Raw genomic sequence first — 18,993 nt, forward strand, 5'->3', positions numbered from 1 at the left:
TTAATACTGTATGAAAAATGGAGCAATTATAGCACAGAAAGTGACTGAAAAATTAACGTTTGATGACTAATGTCGAATTCTAACAATTGAAAAATGACGATGCTCACCACCTCAGAAATTTTTGTCACCTCGCACATTATGCTTAGTGGTGGGTCCTCCTACAAAATTCATATACACGTACAAATAGATTTTGTGAGCCACGACCATTTCGTGCTGCAGAGGTATTACATTCAAACACTCTAGTTTACTTTTGGGTACATGTATTGTTTCGTTTAGTTTCATCCCACTCAACGTATTTGTTTTTTTTTCACCGTTCACTAATGTCTTGTTAATGTGTGGAAAGTCTACTAGATATTATCTTATTCTAAGTAAGTTTATGTGGTTCACATTGTTAGGCATGTTCCACGCAATGAATTTAACATAACCCATGAAATGACTAATAACTGCTAACTTGCTAATTTTTATTTTTTTTAAATCAGGCAGATTCATGTGGAGGGTATCTAACTATAAATTTGAGAGTTGGGTTTTGTCAGTTCAGTACTACTCTTTTGAGCTACTTGATCGGTGGTGTATTTGGTGTGTTGATGTTTTATTAAACTTTTGTACTCTTGCTTTGAAACTAGTTGGTTAGGCAAGTTTTAGTTGTTTTCTATTTTATTTCAGACTTTTCAGGTGCTCATATTCTTATGATGATCATCAAACTGCAAATATAGTGAGCCCATTAAGCTATTACTGAAATTTGTTGCAGATTTGAAATTCTTCTAAGATGGATACTTCTTATAGGACTGGTGGAGTCAAGTACGAGTGCTTGCTTTTTGGTATGATTGGTGCAACTCAATAACATTTCTGCTTTTTTTTATTTAACTTCCTTTGGCTCAGTTTTATGTGGTATTGTTTGAGAATTAGAAGACATTAAGACAAACCAAAAGAAAGAAACAGAAGGAAATAAGGAATTCATTATGCAATTCTCTGTTTCAAATGAAAAAAAAAATTGGGGCTAATTTCTGATTCCAAATGTTGGTCACAGATATGGATGACACTCTTTACCCATTGAGCTTAGGTCTCAATTTGTTTTGTCGCAAGAACATACAAGGTACATATATTCTAGTGTTTAGGTAAACTCATATGTGATACAAGTACTATTATAGTTGACCCATCTTTTTTGCAGAGTATATGTTAGAACTCTTGCATATTGAAGAGAGTGAAGTGCCAAAAATGTGTTTGGATTTGTATAGGGAATACGGGACAACTATGGCAGGATTAAAGGTATGAAGATTTGGTATTGCTCTCATTTTTCTCTTCATCATACTTCTGAAATGCTGATTCACTGTCAATGATATTATCCCAGTGAGTTTATATAATTTGAAGAGAAATCCTTTTTTCTACTCTTGTTTTCTACAACTAGAAAGAGAAAAACAATTGAAAGATAAGAAACATGATGTGACGGAAAGAGATAGAAAGAAAAAAAAAAGAGTTATAAGAAAAATGTTGAAAGAACGAAATAACTTTAATTTTATTTTATAATTTCCTCTCAGGTCCTTGGTTATGAGTTTGACAATGACGAGTTTCATGCTTACGTGCATGGAAGGTTACCATACGAGAAACTGAAGCCTGATCCAGTATTAAGGAACCTTCTGCTTTCCATGCCTCAGCGTAAAATAGTATGTCAGGGAAATGTCAAACCTTCTACATAAATTTGCACAGTGAGGAGCATTCCACAATATTCTTTGACTTGAAAATGTTATTTGCAGATATTCACCAATGCAGATCATGCACATGCAGTTAAAGTTCTCAACAGATTGGGTTTGGAAGATTGTTTTGAGGGCATCATATGCTTTGAAACGCTTAATCCTCCCAAACAAATCAATTGCATGGATGTACCAAATGATAATCATGTGCTCACAGATTTAACAGAAAATGGATGTTTCAATTCCCACCCACAAATCCTCTGTAAACCATCTGTGGAAGCCTTTGAAGCTGCTATTCGGATTGCTAATGTGGATCCAAAGAAAACAGTAAGATTGATTACTTTCCTAGAAAGTGACATGGGAAGATTACTTCTTTTATGTGGTTATTTAGACATGTTTTGGCCCTTTGTTTTTAAAACTCTTGGAATCAATTCATAATAGTTCTCTTCTATGTCCTGCAGATTTTCTTTGATGACAGTGTTAGAAATGTTGAAAGTGCAAAAATAACTGGACTTAACACTGTTTTAGTAAGATACAATTTGCTATCTATGCATTTTATGAGAAGATATAAGAAATTAATAACACATTTGTCGTGCAATGCAAGCTAACAAGTAATAACTCATTGTTGGCAGGTGGGCCATTCAGATTTGGTCCCTGGAGCTGATCATGCCCTGAACAGCATTCATAATATCAAAGAAGCGTTACCTGAAATTTGGGAGATTGAAGATGGCAACCAACAGCAAAAGATTCAACCCCCAACAGTTGAAACCATGGTCCTAGCTTAAGTTTTACATCGATAAAATGTTTTTAGCAGACTTATCAAGCAAATCAAGAGTTTCTACCTCTGCAGTATGTTTCTATCTAAATTTACAATAAGTTTGAAATTGTCTCCACGGCATGGTGATGCTTGAATATATAAATCTTGCAATTTGGCATCACGAAACGGATGTGAAATTATTAAGTGTAAATCGCAGAACTAAAAATTTGAGAGAAAAACATCTACTCATCTACTAAATAAGGGTTTTCGTACAGTTTGGTAATACAAAATATGGGTGTTGTATCTCTCAGAACAATGGTAATTAACTAAATGCACTAGTAGTAACATTCGATTTCTCCTTCAGCCAGTATCAATGATAATACAAACATGTAAAACATTGCAGATATCCATATCCCTCAACACCCTTCTCAACCAAAAACTGTGATTGATAGTCAGAAAATTGTACTGCACTTCAGTGCAAAGATCAACTATCTATAGGCAGCTCCCCAGAATCAGCAATTTTGCATGGCTTCCGAGGGTTATCAAACTTGCCTGTCTCCTGCGATTCAAGTGTCCTCACTACATCCATTCCATCAATGACATGTCCAAACACAACATGGCGATTGTCTAACCATGGAGTCTACAACATGAAGTAACATCATTTACTTAGTAAAAAACCAAAACAAATTTTAAATGATGTGTATGCAATGGTTGGAATGAAAAAGATTAAGAGGATAGCTTAGCTAAGAAATTGAGCATTAAAATATGTGAATCTATATTCCATCCTATTCTTACAGCTGGAATCTAACATAACACTTGAAATCTAGCAGGTAGAAGATATAATAGTTTTAGATATGAAAACCGATTTGAAAGAATAACCATAGCCTTACTTATTGAGACTTCTTCGGCTATGTAAAAAAGATCAATTAATGGATATTGATTGAACCTGAATTACACTATTGTTCCTTTTACTTTTATGAATTCTTGACTGTGGTTCCATAGTTTCAATTGCAGTAATGTTATCCCCATAGTTATTAAATTGATTCAAGAAACGCAAGTCAATATAAGGCACTTCCGTATCAGCAAAAATAATGCCCTGCAGACATCAAATTGTCAAGGCTTAATTAGCTGCAACAATTTGAAAACTACCAGGATACCATTGGATGAGGGAGACAAAAATTGAATTTCAGTGAGAATATGAGATCAGAAAGTATAATTATGCATAGATGATGGCGGCTACAAGTGTCCTACTCTACTTTAAACAAAGATTAGAGACCTTTGGCCAAATAAAACCCATGACCAAGAATAAGAGAGTTTTACTTGGGCAAAATAAGAGTTTTAAAATGTAGGCTGAATGTATTAATCTGGTCATCATATAAAGAGATATTATGATCTTCTGCTATGTGGTTTCACTGTTTTCACTAAAGTCCTCCAAAGTAATGTTATTTCTAAAAAATTCTTGTTTATAACGACTAAAGGGGAAGGATGTGATCGGAATTCAGAAAAAACACATAAAAACATATATATGCCTTGTCTAATTCTTGGATGTGAAAGGACAGCATATGTCTCTCACCTGTACAGTGCAGATAAAAAATTGACTGCCATTGGTATTAGTACCCGCATTTGCCATGCTCAAAACTCCAGGACCCACATGCTTCACTGCAATGTTTTTTTTTTTAATAAATGCCAACTAAATATCAGATATCCTTTATTTTAAAATCCCTATCTGAAGAAGATTAATTAAACAGTGTTAAATTGGAATACTGGCCTAAGAAATTTTTTGAATACCAATTACAATTAAAATATTTAAACTCAATATGACTGATCCAGAAGAGATATACAGTTAAAATTTTCATCGTCAAAGCTATCACCATAGATACTGATTCCACCAGTTCCCTGCAGCCAATTAAAGCAATTTTGAAGTGAGAACAAACATTATTACCCTAAGCACGATGCATATACACCACAGTGTGCAATTGCATGCACACATTAGCATGTATATGCAATCATACCTACAAAATATAACACAGCTCACATTTCCTTCAGTGAAGTCCCCTCCCTGAACCATGAAATTTTGTATTATACGATGGAAGTAGGACCCTTTGTAGCCATATCCTTTCTCTCCTACACAGAGATGATTCAACTTGATATATAAAATGCCGTGTCACACAAACCATTTCATTTCACCACAAAAATCGCCAGTACAACAAGAACATTGCTGTAGAAAAAATTGATTTCTTGCCTGTACATAAAGCCCGGAAATTTTCAACTGTTTTAGGAACATCTTCTCCAAATAGGCCGAAAACAACTCTGCCAGCAGGTTCACCCCCAATTTCTACATCAAAGAAGCACTTGTTTGTCACTTTGGCTTGCAGCTGTAGAACCTAATAGTTACAGAACCATGTAAGATAACAAAGAAATATCATAAATCATAGCAGAATTGCCAAGAATATTTCCAGTTAAAGCAATTCAATAAATTTCAGGACTAACCAAACACTAATCATTCTAAATGATTATGTGATTGCACAAACATATCCTAGTACCCAAGTGGGCAGAAATAAGCACAAAGTGCAAGTTAGAGATTCTGAAGGTACTATCCTACTACAAACATTGGCATAGAATGTGTGCAAACAAAGTTCCAAACCACAAATTTAAAGTGATACACTTACATTTTCCTTAGCATTAGTACATGTCATTCTCCTATATGTGATTGATTTTGCTTCAGATTGTCGTGAGACTGAAAATCTGGCAGCATAGTGAGATCTTGATGCCAACGTTTTACCGTAACCAAGCTGTGATTTGGTACTGCTACGGACCACATGTGTCATTGAAACCTTTGACACATCTTGGCTAAAATTCCCCTGAAAACAACAATAAGAAAAATAAAAACATTATTAAACAGACAGCTGATTTTAGTAGCAAATTCTTTTGCTGACTGATATTATAAAGTTAAAAGTACACACTATGCTATACATACATAGATAAAGATGAACCATGAAACATGCAAAGGTATATGAATTAGGTTAAATTAAGTATTTTGATCCTTTAATTTATTATTTATGTTGAATTTGAACTTTTAATATTTTTTTAATTTCATATTCTAAATTTTTAAATCAATTCAATTTAATCTTTTAATTAAAATTGTAAAAAATCATATTTTGTGACAGTTTAAAATTCTCATTGATTTTAAATCGTCATAAAATACATATTTTTTTAAAAAAATTAAAAATTAGAGGACTAATTATAAAAAAAACAGAACATCAAACTGAAGTTTAAATATTACAGGATTAAATTGAATAAAAAAATTAAAAGAACAAATTCAACCTAAATAATAAAGAGAAATTAAATACTATTTTAACCTATGAATTAATAAGATATGCGCATTTGCGTGGAAATAGTAACCTGGACATGGCGATGAAAACGAGGAGGTAGGTTCTGACTTTGCACCAACTGCGTTGAGAATGAAGATGTCATGACTAACCTGTGCTCTTTTTGACCCTTGAGTTTAGCTTCTCACTTCAGATGAAGATGCACTGCCACACAGAGGGGTACCCAAAGGCTAAAAGGATAAAGATAATCTGTTCTAACTTTTATTTCCCCCCCTTTAAAAATGGTTTCCAAATCCAAAAAACAAATAAAAAGAAGGTGGAAAAAGATTAAATTTTTTAACTAAAATAAAGTATAAAAATATAAATCCCATCTAATTTTACTTTTATTTTTTTTCGCTCTCTTTCTCTATAAATGAACTAAAGCAAGCTTGGCGTTTGCAACACAAGACCAATTTGTTTCACGACCACTTCTACCATATATACAAAAGAGAATTTGAAATTTAAGTATTTGTGCATTGGCCCTTGTCGAGCACGAGCAGGGTCATTATGTAAATAATGTAAAATTCCAATTTTTCATTTATAGTTATCTGCCAAAATTAAAAAATATCAATACATTATCAACTAAAACTAAAAAAATAAACTTAATATCTAACAATGAAAAAGTGCTAACTGAAAAAACCATAAATAGTTGTAGTAGCATAGATATTCTCGGCTTGGACAGTAAAACTAGGCTGGGGCATGCAGATACCTTGTTTTGTTTTGTTGGTGAGGAGTAGAAGTTGGACTTGTGGTTATGCCGTTTTGCAAAGGTAAAAAACAAAAAGGGTATGTTAGAGAACTAAGAAGAGAGCACCACAGAAACAATGCGCGCCATTCCTGTTTCCCCAGAATCACACTGCGTTTTCCTATTCCCTCAACCAACAACCCCTTCCTTCTCTTCTAATTCCATTGCCATAACCCACTCCTTCCACCCTTTTCATTTCAAGCCCCACCATTCCCTATCCACTCCCAAACCATGCTCCTTCAAGTTCAGATCTTTGTTATACTGTGCTTCCAAATCCGACCCCACCACTTTGGAAGATGATGAGGTGTCAGAAGAGTCCTTAGTTGAGGATGGGGTGTGCATAGAGGTGATGAAGCTGGAAAAGAACTCGCGCAGAATCCAATCCAGGATTTCCATCGAAGCTCCTCTTTCTGCTGTTTGGAACATTTTGACCGATTATGAGAGGTTGGCTGATTTTGTTCCTGGCCTCGCTGTCAGCCAATTGCTCCAAAAGGGTGACAATTATGCTCGTCTTTTGCAGGTTAATCACTATTACTCATGTTATGCTCCAAATGGGGTTCTTAAAGTTTGCTTCTTTCTTTTTTTTTATCAAATTAGTTGCATGTTTTTTTGGCAATTTGTTAATTTGGTAAGTCTCAATTAATGTGCTAGGGTTGTTTTGGGCTTGCTTTCATTTCTGAATCGAATTCCATTATTCTTTATTAATTTGGAGACGTAAAGTGAGAAGATTAGAGTAATTCCCCAATGTCTTCATTAGAATAGAGGTTATTTGTATTGGACAACTCTCGTAAGAACTGGGGACTTGTGCAGTGAGGTATAAAGATAAAAATTTAATTGAATTTTGTGTTGCTATTGCTATATAGGGGATCTTCCTGTACTTGATAGTTTATTTTATACTCTCTATAATGGAACTCATGGTCCTTGTGGCCTACTTGCTGGAAATTGCAATGTAAATTAACAGAATAGCACTTAATTGAGAGGCTTTCACAACACCAGAGTTTTAATGCTATATAATTTTGTTTGGTGTATGCCATGAATTGTCGGTCCTTCAAGCCAGTTTTAAATCCTAAAATATTACTAGCATTTTCACCAGACACGCACAACTGCCTTACAGTAGAGTGGATAAGAAAAAAGAAAAAACTAGTGTTAATGTTGGATGGAAAGACTTTTGTCTTAAAGATGTGGAACATCCAGCTTCATGATATATGATTGTGCATTATGTTTGACTAGAGCTGTCTGACTTTCACAGATGACTTGTAAAGCATTTAGGGTGTGTTTGAAATATGTTAAGGGACAATACAAGCCAAATAGCACAGTAAAATTGCTTGAGTCTGTTAGGATATAAGGAGAAGGGAAAGTTAGCTAAGATAGTTAGTCTGTTAATGAGTTAGTTAGTTAGTTAGAGGGGTTTATTAGAGATAAATAGGAGAATAAGGATAGGAGAGAGGGAGATCTTTTCATGTGTAGATTGAGCATTAGCTCTTTGTGAAAGGAGAAATCTTTTTGTGAAGGGGAAACCCTTGGAGGAGACTTATCTCTCCTATTTTCTGTTCTTTTCTTACTAGTCAATAAAATCCTTTCTTTTCTTTCGCATTTCAATTCTTGGTTCCCAACAGAATCACAACACAAGTTTTTCTTCTATTTGCTGTTTGATGGTCAATGCACACACGACAGTGAATTTTGTGCTATATGCTATTTGATTTGCACATACTAATGCAAATTTTACTATAATACCCGTTGGAAAGAAATCCATATTGGAATGTGTTCTTGAACATTTTCTGCACCAACACAGGCCTCAACCAACGCACCTTTAGGCATCATTGTGGGTGATGATGGCATGATGCATATGTATCTACACTGTCAAAGTACGGGAATACTAGTGTTAGTGATATGTATTGCGCATTAGTTGGTGCAGTGTTTTACTTTGGAAATGATAGTGTGATCCTATGCTTATATTGATGTCTTAGTTTTGGAGACAATGAATGATTTTGAATGACTCCATGTTAAAATCAAACTCTATAGATTCTGTTTGGATTAATTTTTCAATATGCACTTATAGGAGAAGAAAACATAATATAAAATGAATTAAACTATTTCCATAAGTTAAAATCAACTTCTAAACCTTAGCTTTAGGAAAAGTTAAATGAGAGAGTTTTTTAAAAGTTGAAGTAGATAAGTTGATTTTAACTTATGGGAGAAATTTAATTTCTTTTTATCATCATTTTCTTTTCTTCTTATAAGTACTTTTTGAGAAGGTCATCCAAACAGAGTCTGGATATGATTACATTATAGTAAGGCCAACCATGGTTTTACCTAATTTACTGTCACCTGTTATCTGATCTATGAATTGATATCTTTTGGAATTTTCTTTGTTAATGCATTTGGCTTGAATTATATTTATTTTTGTTACACTATCTAAACAGATTGGACAGCAGAACATAGCATTTGGGATAAAATTTAATGCTAAAGTAATTGTAGATTGTTATGAGAAAGAATTGGAGACTCTTCCTTCTGGTATGAAGCAGGAAATTGAATTCAAGATGATTGAAGGAGATTTTCAACTCTTTGAAGGAAAATGGTCTATTTTGCAGGTAAGATCTTAATTTGTTCCCTTAATTCTAGAATTCTTCTGGATCCAGCATAATACATCATATTAATTTGCATAAATCATCAGTGTATAGGCACGTTTCTGTATCATAAATATTTTTCAAATGTTTAGGGCCTGTTTGGAGTGGTTGCGAGTTTTTGGTTTTTGGGTTTCAAATGCAATTTTCAAAACAAAACGTGTTTGGCAAAAAAGGAGTTGAAATGATTTTTAAATTATTTTCGAAACATTATTACACAATTTCAAAACCAACAAAAAAAGGTTTTGTGAATTTGATTTTTAGTTTAACAAAAAACATACATTTCCCACATTCGACAATGATACTTTTTGTTACCACCACCCTTACCACCGTCACCACCACCATCATTGCCACCACCAAATACTGCCTCCGTCATTGCCACCACCACGACCACCTCACTACCAGCATCGCTACCACCTCCACCATTATTGTTATCACCACCATCAACACCAACATTACCATCACCACCAACATTGTTACCACCAGCCCCATTAGTGTCATCATCGTTGCCACCGACATTGCTTCCATCACCACCATCAATTTCACCACCATGTCATTGTCGTCACCACCACTACCAACAATACCACCTTTGTCACTGCCACCACCCCAAAACATGCCCTTGACTTTTAGTTTCTAAAATTGACATTGTGAATTTCTTAATGGATCATTCATGGCTAGTCTTTGTTGGAGAGCAACTAGAAGTGAAGGTTATTATCATATCTTGGAAACTTAAATTTGCTGATTATTTTAGGCTATTGACCAAGTTGTGGCTATGATTTATGTGAAACTTGGCAGCTATATTATTGATGAAAAGGAATCTCTTTTGCTTTTAGCTTAACTTTTTCAATATTTATTTTGAAATTTTGAAACCACATATTCTACGGGGTTGGCATACTAGTACTCCACTAATTACACAATGATGATGGTTTTGCAGCATTTCAACAACGAAAGTTGTGAACAGTCTCAAGTCCGACAAGTTAGTACGACTCTCTCATACACTGTTGATGTTAAGCCAAAGATGTGGTTGCCAATTCGTCTCATAGAGGGTAGACTTTGCAATGAGATAAAAACGAACCTTGTATCTGTCAGGGATGAAGCTCAAAAAGTCACTCTCAAGACTGTGCAAACACATCAATTCGAATGAGTTATGTAATTAATGATATATTGTGGATCATACAAAAAAAAATGAATACAAGTATAGTTCACTCGTCACTGCTCATTTTGTAAATCTTCATGCTTGGTCTTATACGCCCTCTAGAATATCTTCAAGGTCTGGACCACCTTGATCTTTACGTTGAAGGTTGAACCAATATGCCATTTTAGACTTTAGAGTTAAGAGAGAGTTTACAATGCTGTTGAATGTTGGGTTTGAACTAACCATCAGCAGTTAAGCAAACAACAATTGGGGTGGATGTGGGGTTTGTTGGTTTTCAGAGTTGGGTTCACAGTAATGTACTCTTTGTTAGACACACTTAACTCTTGGTTAAAGTTGATTAAAATCTATAAAATAAGACTTAACCAAATTTATAATTTTTAATAAATTTCAGCCCATGATATAAAGTGTGTTAGATAATATTCTACTAACAATTCTCTCATTTATATTATATCTGCATTTGTTGAGGGTGCTTAGGTAAAGGAGTCATATACCAATATCTTAGTGCATATTTGAATTAAAGTTAATGACGCTGTTAAATATGAACTACTAATATATTGTTAAAAATAATCAATAAATCACTAAAAATGTTAAAATAATATTAAATATTTTCATTAATAAATTCTTTTTCCATTTTCTGTATTTTCTAAATCCAATCCCACCTCCAACGAAATGTCTATAGTATTAGGCACTGCATATTGAGAGATATGTATTGAATGTTGGCCAAAAAAAAAATGCACTCAAACTTTAAATTTATTAAACGATATAGCACATGCTTTGTCAAATTCTATCAGTTTTCCAGCACACAGTGGTGTTATATCTGTAAATTGGGTGGATATTATGTTTTCTATGTAGGTGGTATTTTAGACGTGGATGTATGGTTTGGAGAAATATCAAGGGAGGAAATTTACTATAAGTGTGCTGGAAAACTGATAGAATTTTTGGACGTATGTGCATATAAAGTGAAATATATTCATACCGGTACCAATTATAGTTCAGTCTGGGCGCTATAAAGTGAAGGAAATTATTAGATTAAGGTGTTTTTAGGTATGTTTGTACATTCTCGGTGAATTTCATTTTATTATGGGGTGGCAGTGCATGTTTGCACATCTTTTTTGCTGTTGGATAGTTGGGGGACTGTCATGTATTTAGCTATCTCTAGATTCTCTGTATTTTTTCACTGAACTTTGTCACAACTTTGCCAAATGAGGTGTTTTAAAATAAAAATTTATTTGCCTTTCAGAAAAAAAAAAGTTATAAGTCACCCAAGAACAAGTAGATATAGGGTCTGTGTGGATGATTTTTTTAAAAAATACTTTTAAGAAAAAAATAAAGAGAAAAAAATGAATTTCTCCATAAACTAAATTGAGTTTTCCATTAATTAATTGATAAATATTTTCTCATATAATTTTTCTTTTCTAAAAGATGAAATAATACAAATTAACTAATGAAAAGTTTATTTTAACTTAAAAGAAGTTTATTTAATTTTTTTCTTCTAATTTTCTTTTTTAGGAGTATTTCTAAAAAAGTTTACCTAAACATCCCATAGCCAAATGTCATATTTAACGCCGCTTCATGCAATGATTGAAGCTTGCATGTGCCAATGTTGCGTGGCATGCAGAAGCATTCTTAGACATGCACCGTGTTCCTGGAATGAATGCAGAAGTGAAGAAGAGTGGATAAAATTGGAAGAAATTATAAATTAAATGGGCATGTATTTAAACCAAAACCAACATTTTAAAGGGGTAGTTAATTACGTTCCATGTTCAACAAGAAACAAGAAAGTCTCTACAGAAATGGGCTTCTCGAAGTTCTGATGCCTGATGGAAACTGTCCACTGACGTTGATGGAGACTGTGTAGAAAATGAGAACTACAAGTTCACATTTACATCCTCGATAATCAAGAGAATCAAGTTTACCTAATTCATAACACATAATAGTGCGTGCCCAGGACTAAAAGCATAACAATGAAAGCAAAGGTAAAACTGAAGCTGTGCGTGTCGCTTGTAAACAAGGCCAATCCATTCTCCAAGGTTGTTCGGATTTACTATAATATATTTAAGTCGAAAGTTGAATTCGAAAAAACGTTAGGTCATAATCAATTTCAATATTAGCTTAAATTACTAATTTGATAATTTAATCATGATTTAACTAAATAATATAATAAGATACAGTCAAATCAGAAACATGATTGGTGAACTGTTTGAAATGAATTTGGTTGGAGAAAAAAGAAAAAGAGGAGGAAAAAAAAGATAGAAGATGAGCTTTCGAGTTAATCACAATGCATGGCAACTCTGGATACTCAATCTTACATCTCTCAACTCTCACCAAACCCCTCTTAATTGGATACTCAATCTTCGAATTTTCCCTGCAAGCAACATACCAATTAATCTTTTTTTTATATAAATTAAATATATTTTTCATTGTACGCAATCCTGTTTAAATTGGGTAAGACTATAATGTATAACAAAGTTTTTCCGTATTTTTAATGTACTTACATATTCAAGACTCAGACATTGAAACCTTTGATTACCTAAATTGTACATTTCTTTTGTCGCAAATTAAGGCTTAACAGTTTATTGAATACCTCATAAGCATTTTTACTCAATTGCTTTGAATTTAAGTTGAAGGACTTCATTAATACTTTACCATCACATCACTACTTCCATCTACTCTGCCCATAACCATTCCCTGTTTACAAATGATGCTTATATAAAGGAGAGCAACATGCCACATTTCTCACCATCCAAAACAAACATTCCTCTCTTATCTCTAGCTATATAATAAACTTTTCCTGTTTCCACTCATCGATATCTAACGCTTTAGTCTTGCAATTGATATATAATTATCATCCAAAACATGTCACCAACAAACAACACTTTTGCAATTTTTGTCATCTTCTGCTGTGCCATATCCTTTGCCTTCGCTTCTGACCCTGACACACTTCAAGACCTTTGTGTGGCACTTCCCTCTTCAGGTAATGTATATACATTACTATTCACCATTTTAATTTACCTCTATTCTCTTATAGTTCAAATAAATGTAACAAAATTAGTACAGTGATGTGTAATTAATTATGTGCAGGTGTGAAGGTGAATGGATTTGCCTGCAAGGCAGAGTCAAATGTGACAGAAGCTGATTTCTTCTTTGCTGGTTTAGCCAAGCCTGGAGTTATCAACAACACAGTGGGATCTGTGGTTACTGGAGCTAATGTGGAAAAAATCCCAGGACTTAACACATTGGGGGTGTCATTCTCAAGAATAGACTACAAAGCTGAGGGACTTAACCCACCTCACACACACCCTCGTGCCACTGAGATTGTGTTTGTGTTGGATGGACAACTAGATGTTGGATTCATCACCACAGCCAATAAACTCATCTCAAAGTCAATTAAGAAGGGTGAAATCTTTGTGTTCCCAAAAGGTTTGGTGCACTATCAGAAGAACAATGGGGATAAGCCTGCTTCTGTGCTTTCTGCCTTCAACAGCCAACTCCCTGGCACAGTGTCTATAGCTGCTGCTCTTTTCACTTCAACACCAACTGTGCCTGATGATGTTCTTGCTCAGGCTTTCCAGATTGATACTAAGAAGGTTGATGACATCAAGGCCAAGCTTGCTCCTAAGAAGACTTAATTTTAAGTTGAGCTTAATCATATTCAAGAGAGAGAGCAAGATTCAGTCTTTTAAGTCTACTTTCCCTATACTTTTCCCTATAATTCTTGAAGGGTTATGACTCAGTATCAGTATCACTTATGGTGTTGCATTTTCCTCATTGATGTAGTATCGAGTATTATAATATAATTGTATCGCGGAATTATGGTACATGTTAAGAGTAATCAAAATTTAATTCTATATACTGTAGAAGCTCTCAACTTTTATGTGGGTATATATATTAATTTCTTGTTTTCGTGGTTCATTGATTTTGTATACACTGATCAATAAAGGTTGGACCTTTACCACTTCACTTTCTCTTTCATGCTGGTTGGTAGTTAAATCAGTTTGGTAAGATGCGGACATCTTAAAGTTGGAGGCACTCAAAATATTTTTTGTTGAAAATTAATTTCACTTTTCAATGACCTATAATTAAAAAGAAAAAAGAAAAAAAAAAGGTAATGGACTAACTAAAGTGAGTGATTTAGATAGAAAAAGATATCCATGCAGATTAAATATCCATGTGCCGTTTTATAAAATTAAAGAAAACCAAAGAGTCCCCTCGAGACAAGAAGACAGCTTAACTTGTTAAGTTGTAAGTTATGAATTATAAGTACACACAAGTTTCATTTATAATTTGCAGTGTGCTCCATTCCTCTCCTTTCTCATTGCCGCAGGTTATAAGTGCACACATGCATGCAATTAAGTTTGATTGGATCACTCCATTGAAATTGAGTCAGATTTTAAGCATAATGCATGTGTGTTTTTGTTTGATTTGATTTATTTAGTTGTTCTTTCGAAATTAAGAAGTACTTAGAAATGATGGTCCGAACCATCCAATAATTTCTGATCCATATGTGTATGTTGTGTATTTTTGTTTTATATCTTTGTGCTAGACAGTACCCTTAGGTAGCAATGGTGGCACCAGAACCTTCATAAACCTCTGTCAAGGAAAAACTGATGATGAAGCAGCTAGCTAACTGCATTGTACCAGTAGGTATGGTAAGGCATTGAGTGTTGAACGGTAAAAACGTTAGGTTTAAACTTTGGCATCTCATTCTCATGTGATGCGTTACCGCTAAGAACAAGGAAGATTCCAAACAACAACAATAATAGCAGCAGCAGCAGCAGCAGCAGCAGCTGACCGAAAGAGACGTGTTCCGATACACGAATTAAGATCAACTAGTTCAATCTGAAAGCAATAATGTCAGAGTAACTGTATATCATCATGGTTTAAAATAAACTAGAATAGAATGAGATATGTTTTTCTTTTATATTAAACAAACAAAATGATAAGGTGATTATTGGTAAATAATAAATGAATTTAATTTAAATAAATTAAGTTTAAACATTATTTATTGGTTTAATTATCTTTTCATTTATATATGATAAAATTAAGCTTATAAGCCTTTAATAGCTTATAAAATGACCGTTAGGAGCTCAAAAACTAGAACCTTAGAAGCTAAATGATTAGTTCCTATATTTTATTATCTTATTTTGGTTACTTGTAGTTGTAATTTTTTATAACTCCTTTTAGTTTACTGTCTAAAGTTTAATGTCATTATATCGTGATTCCTTAAAATTGTTTTAATTTATTTTGGTTTTTTATAGTCAATTTTAGTTTTAAAGTGATCTTAAAAGATCTAAACGTAATGACGTTAGACGATTCTAGACAACAAGAGTCAAATTACAACTATAACGACCAAAATGTAATATTTTAAACTACATAAATAAAAAATTATTACAACTATAAGAACCAAAAGGATAATTAAATCTTATTTATTAATCATAGATTTTCATATTCCCTTTTACAATAAGTTAACAATTTTATCCTAATTACAGTTACACTAGTAGGATTTTAATGGCTTTGAAGAGAAATCAAACTTACATCCATGGAGAGGATGAGATTAACTATGTGAGAATTAGCTATGGATCGTTTCCAATATACTTCTTTCGTCTTTAATTATAAGACTTTTTTTAAAAAAAATTTATAAAACTCTTTTCTAATTACTAAATGTATTAATTATTTTTTATTATATATTCTTACTTAATTATTATTTTCTAAACATCAATGAAAAATAATTAAGTGGATAAAAAAATAAAAATAATAATTTATAATAATATAAATAGTTGACATATTTGATGTGATTAACTAAACTAACTAGTTAAAAAAACGAATTAGTTAAAAAAATCTTATCTTCCACTTAAAAGATAATAAATTTTTATCATTTCACTAATTTGGAAAAACCATTTTTCATATGGGCCTAACAGTGAAAGCAATGGTGGAACTGAACCGGTGCGTGTCGCTTCTAAAGGGCCCTATGCCCCCATCAATTTCCAAAGGTTGTTCAGGTTTGGCAATTGAGTCTAAGTTAATTTCTCTTAAAACTGACTCAAAAGATAATATAATTAATTAAATCCAAATTGAATTTGCAAAACTTTAATTTAGGTCATACAGTTACATTAATTTAATATTATTTGATAATTTAATTACAAACCAAATAACTTACTGTATTAGAAAACTATCGAACCACAAACATGATTGCTAATATTAGTTTTAATTACTATTTTGATAATTTAATCATGATTAAACTAAATAGTATAAGAAGGATAGTCAAATCAGAAACATAATTGGTTTACTGTTTGAACTGAATTTCATGGAAGCAAAAAGAGAAAAATGGAGGAAAAAAGATAGAAGATGAGCTCTCGAGTTCACCACAATGCATGGAGATCAAGTCCTGATCTGTCTTTAATCTTGCATCTCTCACCAAACTCCTCTTCATTAGATAGTCAATGTCTGCATATTCCCTGCAAGCAACAAACTAATCTATACGTTGATTTCTATTTACATTAATATTTTTCTTTTCTAGTAGAGACTTAAAAAGTGTATTTTTATTTTTATTTCTGTGGAAATGGACTTAAAAAGTTTATAGAATTCCTGTCAAGTCTTTTTACACAATTGCTTTGAATTTAAGTTTAAGGACTGCACTAATACTTTACCATCACATCTCTCCCATCTACTCTGCCCATAACCACTGCCTGTTTACAAATGATGCATATATAAAGAGAGTAACTTGCCACATTTCTCACCATCCAACACAAACATTACACTCTCTTCTCTCTAGCTATAAAAAATATACCTTTTCAGTTTCCACTCATTGATCTAAAGCCTTACTCTTGCAATCAATACAATTAAGTATTATTCAAAGTCCAAACCATGTCACCAACAAACACTTTTGCAATTTTGGTCTTCTTCTGCTGTGCCATTTCCTTTACCTTCGCTTCTGACCCTGACACACTTCAAGACCTTTGTGTGGCACTTCCCTCTTCAGGTAATATACTCCCTCTATTCTAGATCATAAAATGATTTAGAGAGAAAAATATATATTTCAAATGTCATTTTACAAAATCAATGTTGCATAATTGTATTTAATACCTTCTTCTAAGACTACCCTTAATCAATACTTAATAGGAGTAGTGTATAGGAAGAGTAAATGAGTCATTAATTAGAGAGATAAATAGTATATATTAGAAAGTTATTAATGTTTTCTTTAAAATTCAACAAATTAATTACATTCCTTGATACTTGTACCAAAATCTTAAACTCACATATAATCTGGAATGGAGGAATTACATAACAAATGAATGTACCAAATTGTGTTTAGGAAAAGAGTACAATGATGTGTAATTAATTATGTGCAGGTGTGAAGGTGAATGGATTTGCTTGCAAGGCTGAGTCAAATGTAACAGAAGCTGATTTCTTCTTTGCTGGTTTAGCCAAGCCTGGAGCTACCAACAACACATTGGGATCTGTAGTTACTGCAGCCAATGTGGATAAAATTCCAGGACTCAACACATTGGGAGTGTCATTCTCAAGAATAGACTACAAAGCTGGGGGACTTAACCCACCTCACACACACCCTCGAGCCACTGAGATTGTGTTTGTGTTGGATGGACAACTAGATGTTGGATTCATCACCACAGCCAACAAACTCATCTCAAAGTCCATTAATAAGGGTGAAATCTTTGTGTTCCCAAAAGGTTTGGTGCACTATCAGAAGAACAATGGGGATAAGCCTGCTTCTGTGCTTTCTGCCTTCAACAGCCAACTCCCTGGCACAGTGTCTATAGCTGCAACTCTTTTCACCTCAACACCAACTGTGCCTCGTAATGTTCTTTCTCAGGCCTTCCAGATTGATGCTAAACTGGTTGATGACATCAAGGCCAAGCTTGCTCCTAAGAAGACTTAATTTATGTTGAGCTTATGATATTCCAGAGAGGAAGATTATGATAATAGTTTCATAATTAAGACTACTTTCCTATATTTTTCCTATAATTCTTGAAGGGTTATGATTCATTGTATCAGTTACCGTGTTGCATTTTGCTCATTGATATTACGTCGAGAATAATGATGTAATTGTATCGTGGATTATGGTACATGTTAAGAGTAATATAAATTCTATGAAGTAGAAGCTGTCACCTTTTATCTGGGTATTTTCATTTCTTTGGTTTTGTGGTCATAGATGTTGTAAACACAGCATAAAGGTTGGATCTTTACCATCTCACTTTCTCTTTCGGGTTGGTTAGTGGTTAAATCAGTTTGGTAAGATGTGGACATCTTAAACTTGGAGGCACTCAAATCATTATTTTGATAGAAAATAAATTTCATTATTCAATTTCCTGTACATTAATAAAAAAAAACTTTAGACACATTTATTTAGTCCTGTAAGAGTGGCAGAAACTCAATTTGATTTCTATAAATAATGTGAAATCTGATTTTATTCGTACAAACATTATTAGTTTAATTTTTATCGATTTTCATCATGATATGTCTCTTATGGTTGAACATTGACTTCTTAATCCCTTAATCTCTTATGCACAAGCTAACTTAACTTATTAAGATCCACTTATAGATTAAGAAAGAGAATCATGAGAACTGAAACTCATGGAGTTTAGTAATTTTCAATCACACAAAGTGTTACAGAGAATATCCTTAACATTTTCGTTT

The 18,993-nt window shown here is 33.2% G+C and overlaps 4 protein-coding genes across 13 annotated transcripts; 3 read left to right on the forward strand and 1 right to left on the reverse strand.

Annotated features, from left to right (window-relative positions):
• The first annotated feature begins 203 nt into the window (after nucleotides 1-203).
• Nucleotides 204-2,656, forward strand: LOC114371045 (uncharacterized protein C24B11.05-like). 8 transcript variants are annotated; one of them, XM_028328449.1, is made up of 9 exons: nucleotides 205-221; nucleotides 480-576; nucleotides 749-818; nucleotides 1,028-1,093; nucleotides 1,169-1,266; nucleotides 1,536-1,661; nucleotides 1,752-2,015; nucleotides 2,150-2,215; nucleotides 2,321-2,656. In XM_028328449.1, the coding sequence occupies exons 3-9, from the start codon at nucleotides 767-769 to the stop codon at nucleotides 2,471-2,473; spliced, it is 825 nt and encodes a 274-aa protein (XP_028184250.1). In that variant the 5' UTR covers nucleotides 205-221; nucleotides 480-576; nucleotides 749-766; the 3' UTR covers nucleotides 2,474-2,656. The 8 variants fall into 8 exon arrangements, with proteins under 8 accessions (XP_028184252.1, XP_028184250.1, XP_028184249.1 ...); XM_028328448.1 differs by having other exon boundaries at nucleotides 213-254; XM_028328451.1 differs by lacking the exon at nucleotides 480-576 and having other exon boundaries at nucleotides 204-221.
• A 9-nt stretch (nucleotides 2,657-2,665) lies between these two features.
• On the reverse strand, nucleotides 2,666-6,082 carry LOC114371047 (peptidyl-prolyl cis-trans isomerase, chloroplastic-like). Its single transcript, XM_028328453.1, has 7 exons — nucleotides 5,848-6,082; nucleotides 5,115-5,306; nucleotides 4,688-4,829; nucleotides 4,481-4,569; nucleotides 4,287-4,341; nucleotides 4,019-4,104; nucleotides 2,666-3,085 (listed from the first exon to the last, which is right to left on the reverse strand). Exons 1-7 carry the CDS (start codon nucleotides 5,917-5,919, stop codon nucleotides 2,930-2,932), a joined length of 792 nt encoding a protein of 263 aa, XP_028184254.1. The 5' UTR covers nucleotides 5,920-6,082; the 3' UTR covers nucleotides 2,666-2,929.
• A 398-nt stretch (nucleotides 6,083-6,480) lies between these two features.
• Nucleotides 6,481-10,518, forward strand: LOC114369548. Its single transcript, XM_028326775.1, has 3 exons — nucleotides 6,481-7,078; nucleotides 8,982-9,149; nucleotides 10,117-10,518. Exons 1-3 carry the CDS (start codon nucleotides 6,638-6,640, stop codon nucleotides 10,324-10,326), a joined length of 819 nt encoding a protein of 272 aa, XP_028182576.1. The 5' UTR covers nucleotides 6,481-6,637; the 3' UTR covers nucleotides 10,327-10,518.
• Nucleotides 10,519-13,062: 2,544 nt separating this feature from the next.
• On the forward strand, nucleotides 13,063-18,545 carry LOC114372123 (germin-like protein subfamily 2 member 4). Of its 3 annotated transcripts, none has more exons than XM_028329538.1 (2): nucleotides 13,063-13,312; nucleotides 13,420-14,250. In XM_028329538.1, the coding sequence occupies exons 1-2, from the start codon at nucleotides 13,195-13,197 to the stop codon at nucleotides 13,965-13,967; spliced, it is 666 nt and encodes a 221-aa protein (XP_028185339.1). In that variant the 5' UTR covers nucleotides 13,063-13,194; the 3' UTR covers nucleotides 13,968-14,250. The 3 variants fall into 3 exon arrangements, with proteins under 3 accessions (XP_028185339.1, XP_028185340.1, XP_028185341.1); XM_028329539.1 differs by lacking the exon at nucleotides 13,420-14,250 and adding an exon at nucleotides 17,688-18,545 and having other exon boundaries at nucleotides 13,064-13,312; XM_028329540.1 differs by lacking the exons at nucleotides 13,063-13,312; nucleotides 13,420-14,250 and adding exons at nucleotides 17,056-17,317; nucleotides 17,688-18,479.
• The last annotated feature ends 448 nt before the right edge of the window (nucleotides 18,546-18,993 follow it).

This window comes from Glycine soja, chromosome 10 (assembly GCF_004193775.1).
Source record: "Glycine soja cultivar W05 chromosome 10, ASM419377v2, whole genome shotgun sequence".
NCBI lineage: Eukaryota > Viridiplantae > Streptophyta > Magnoliopsida > Fabales > Fabaceae > Glycine > Glycine soja.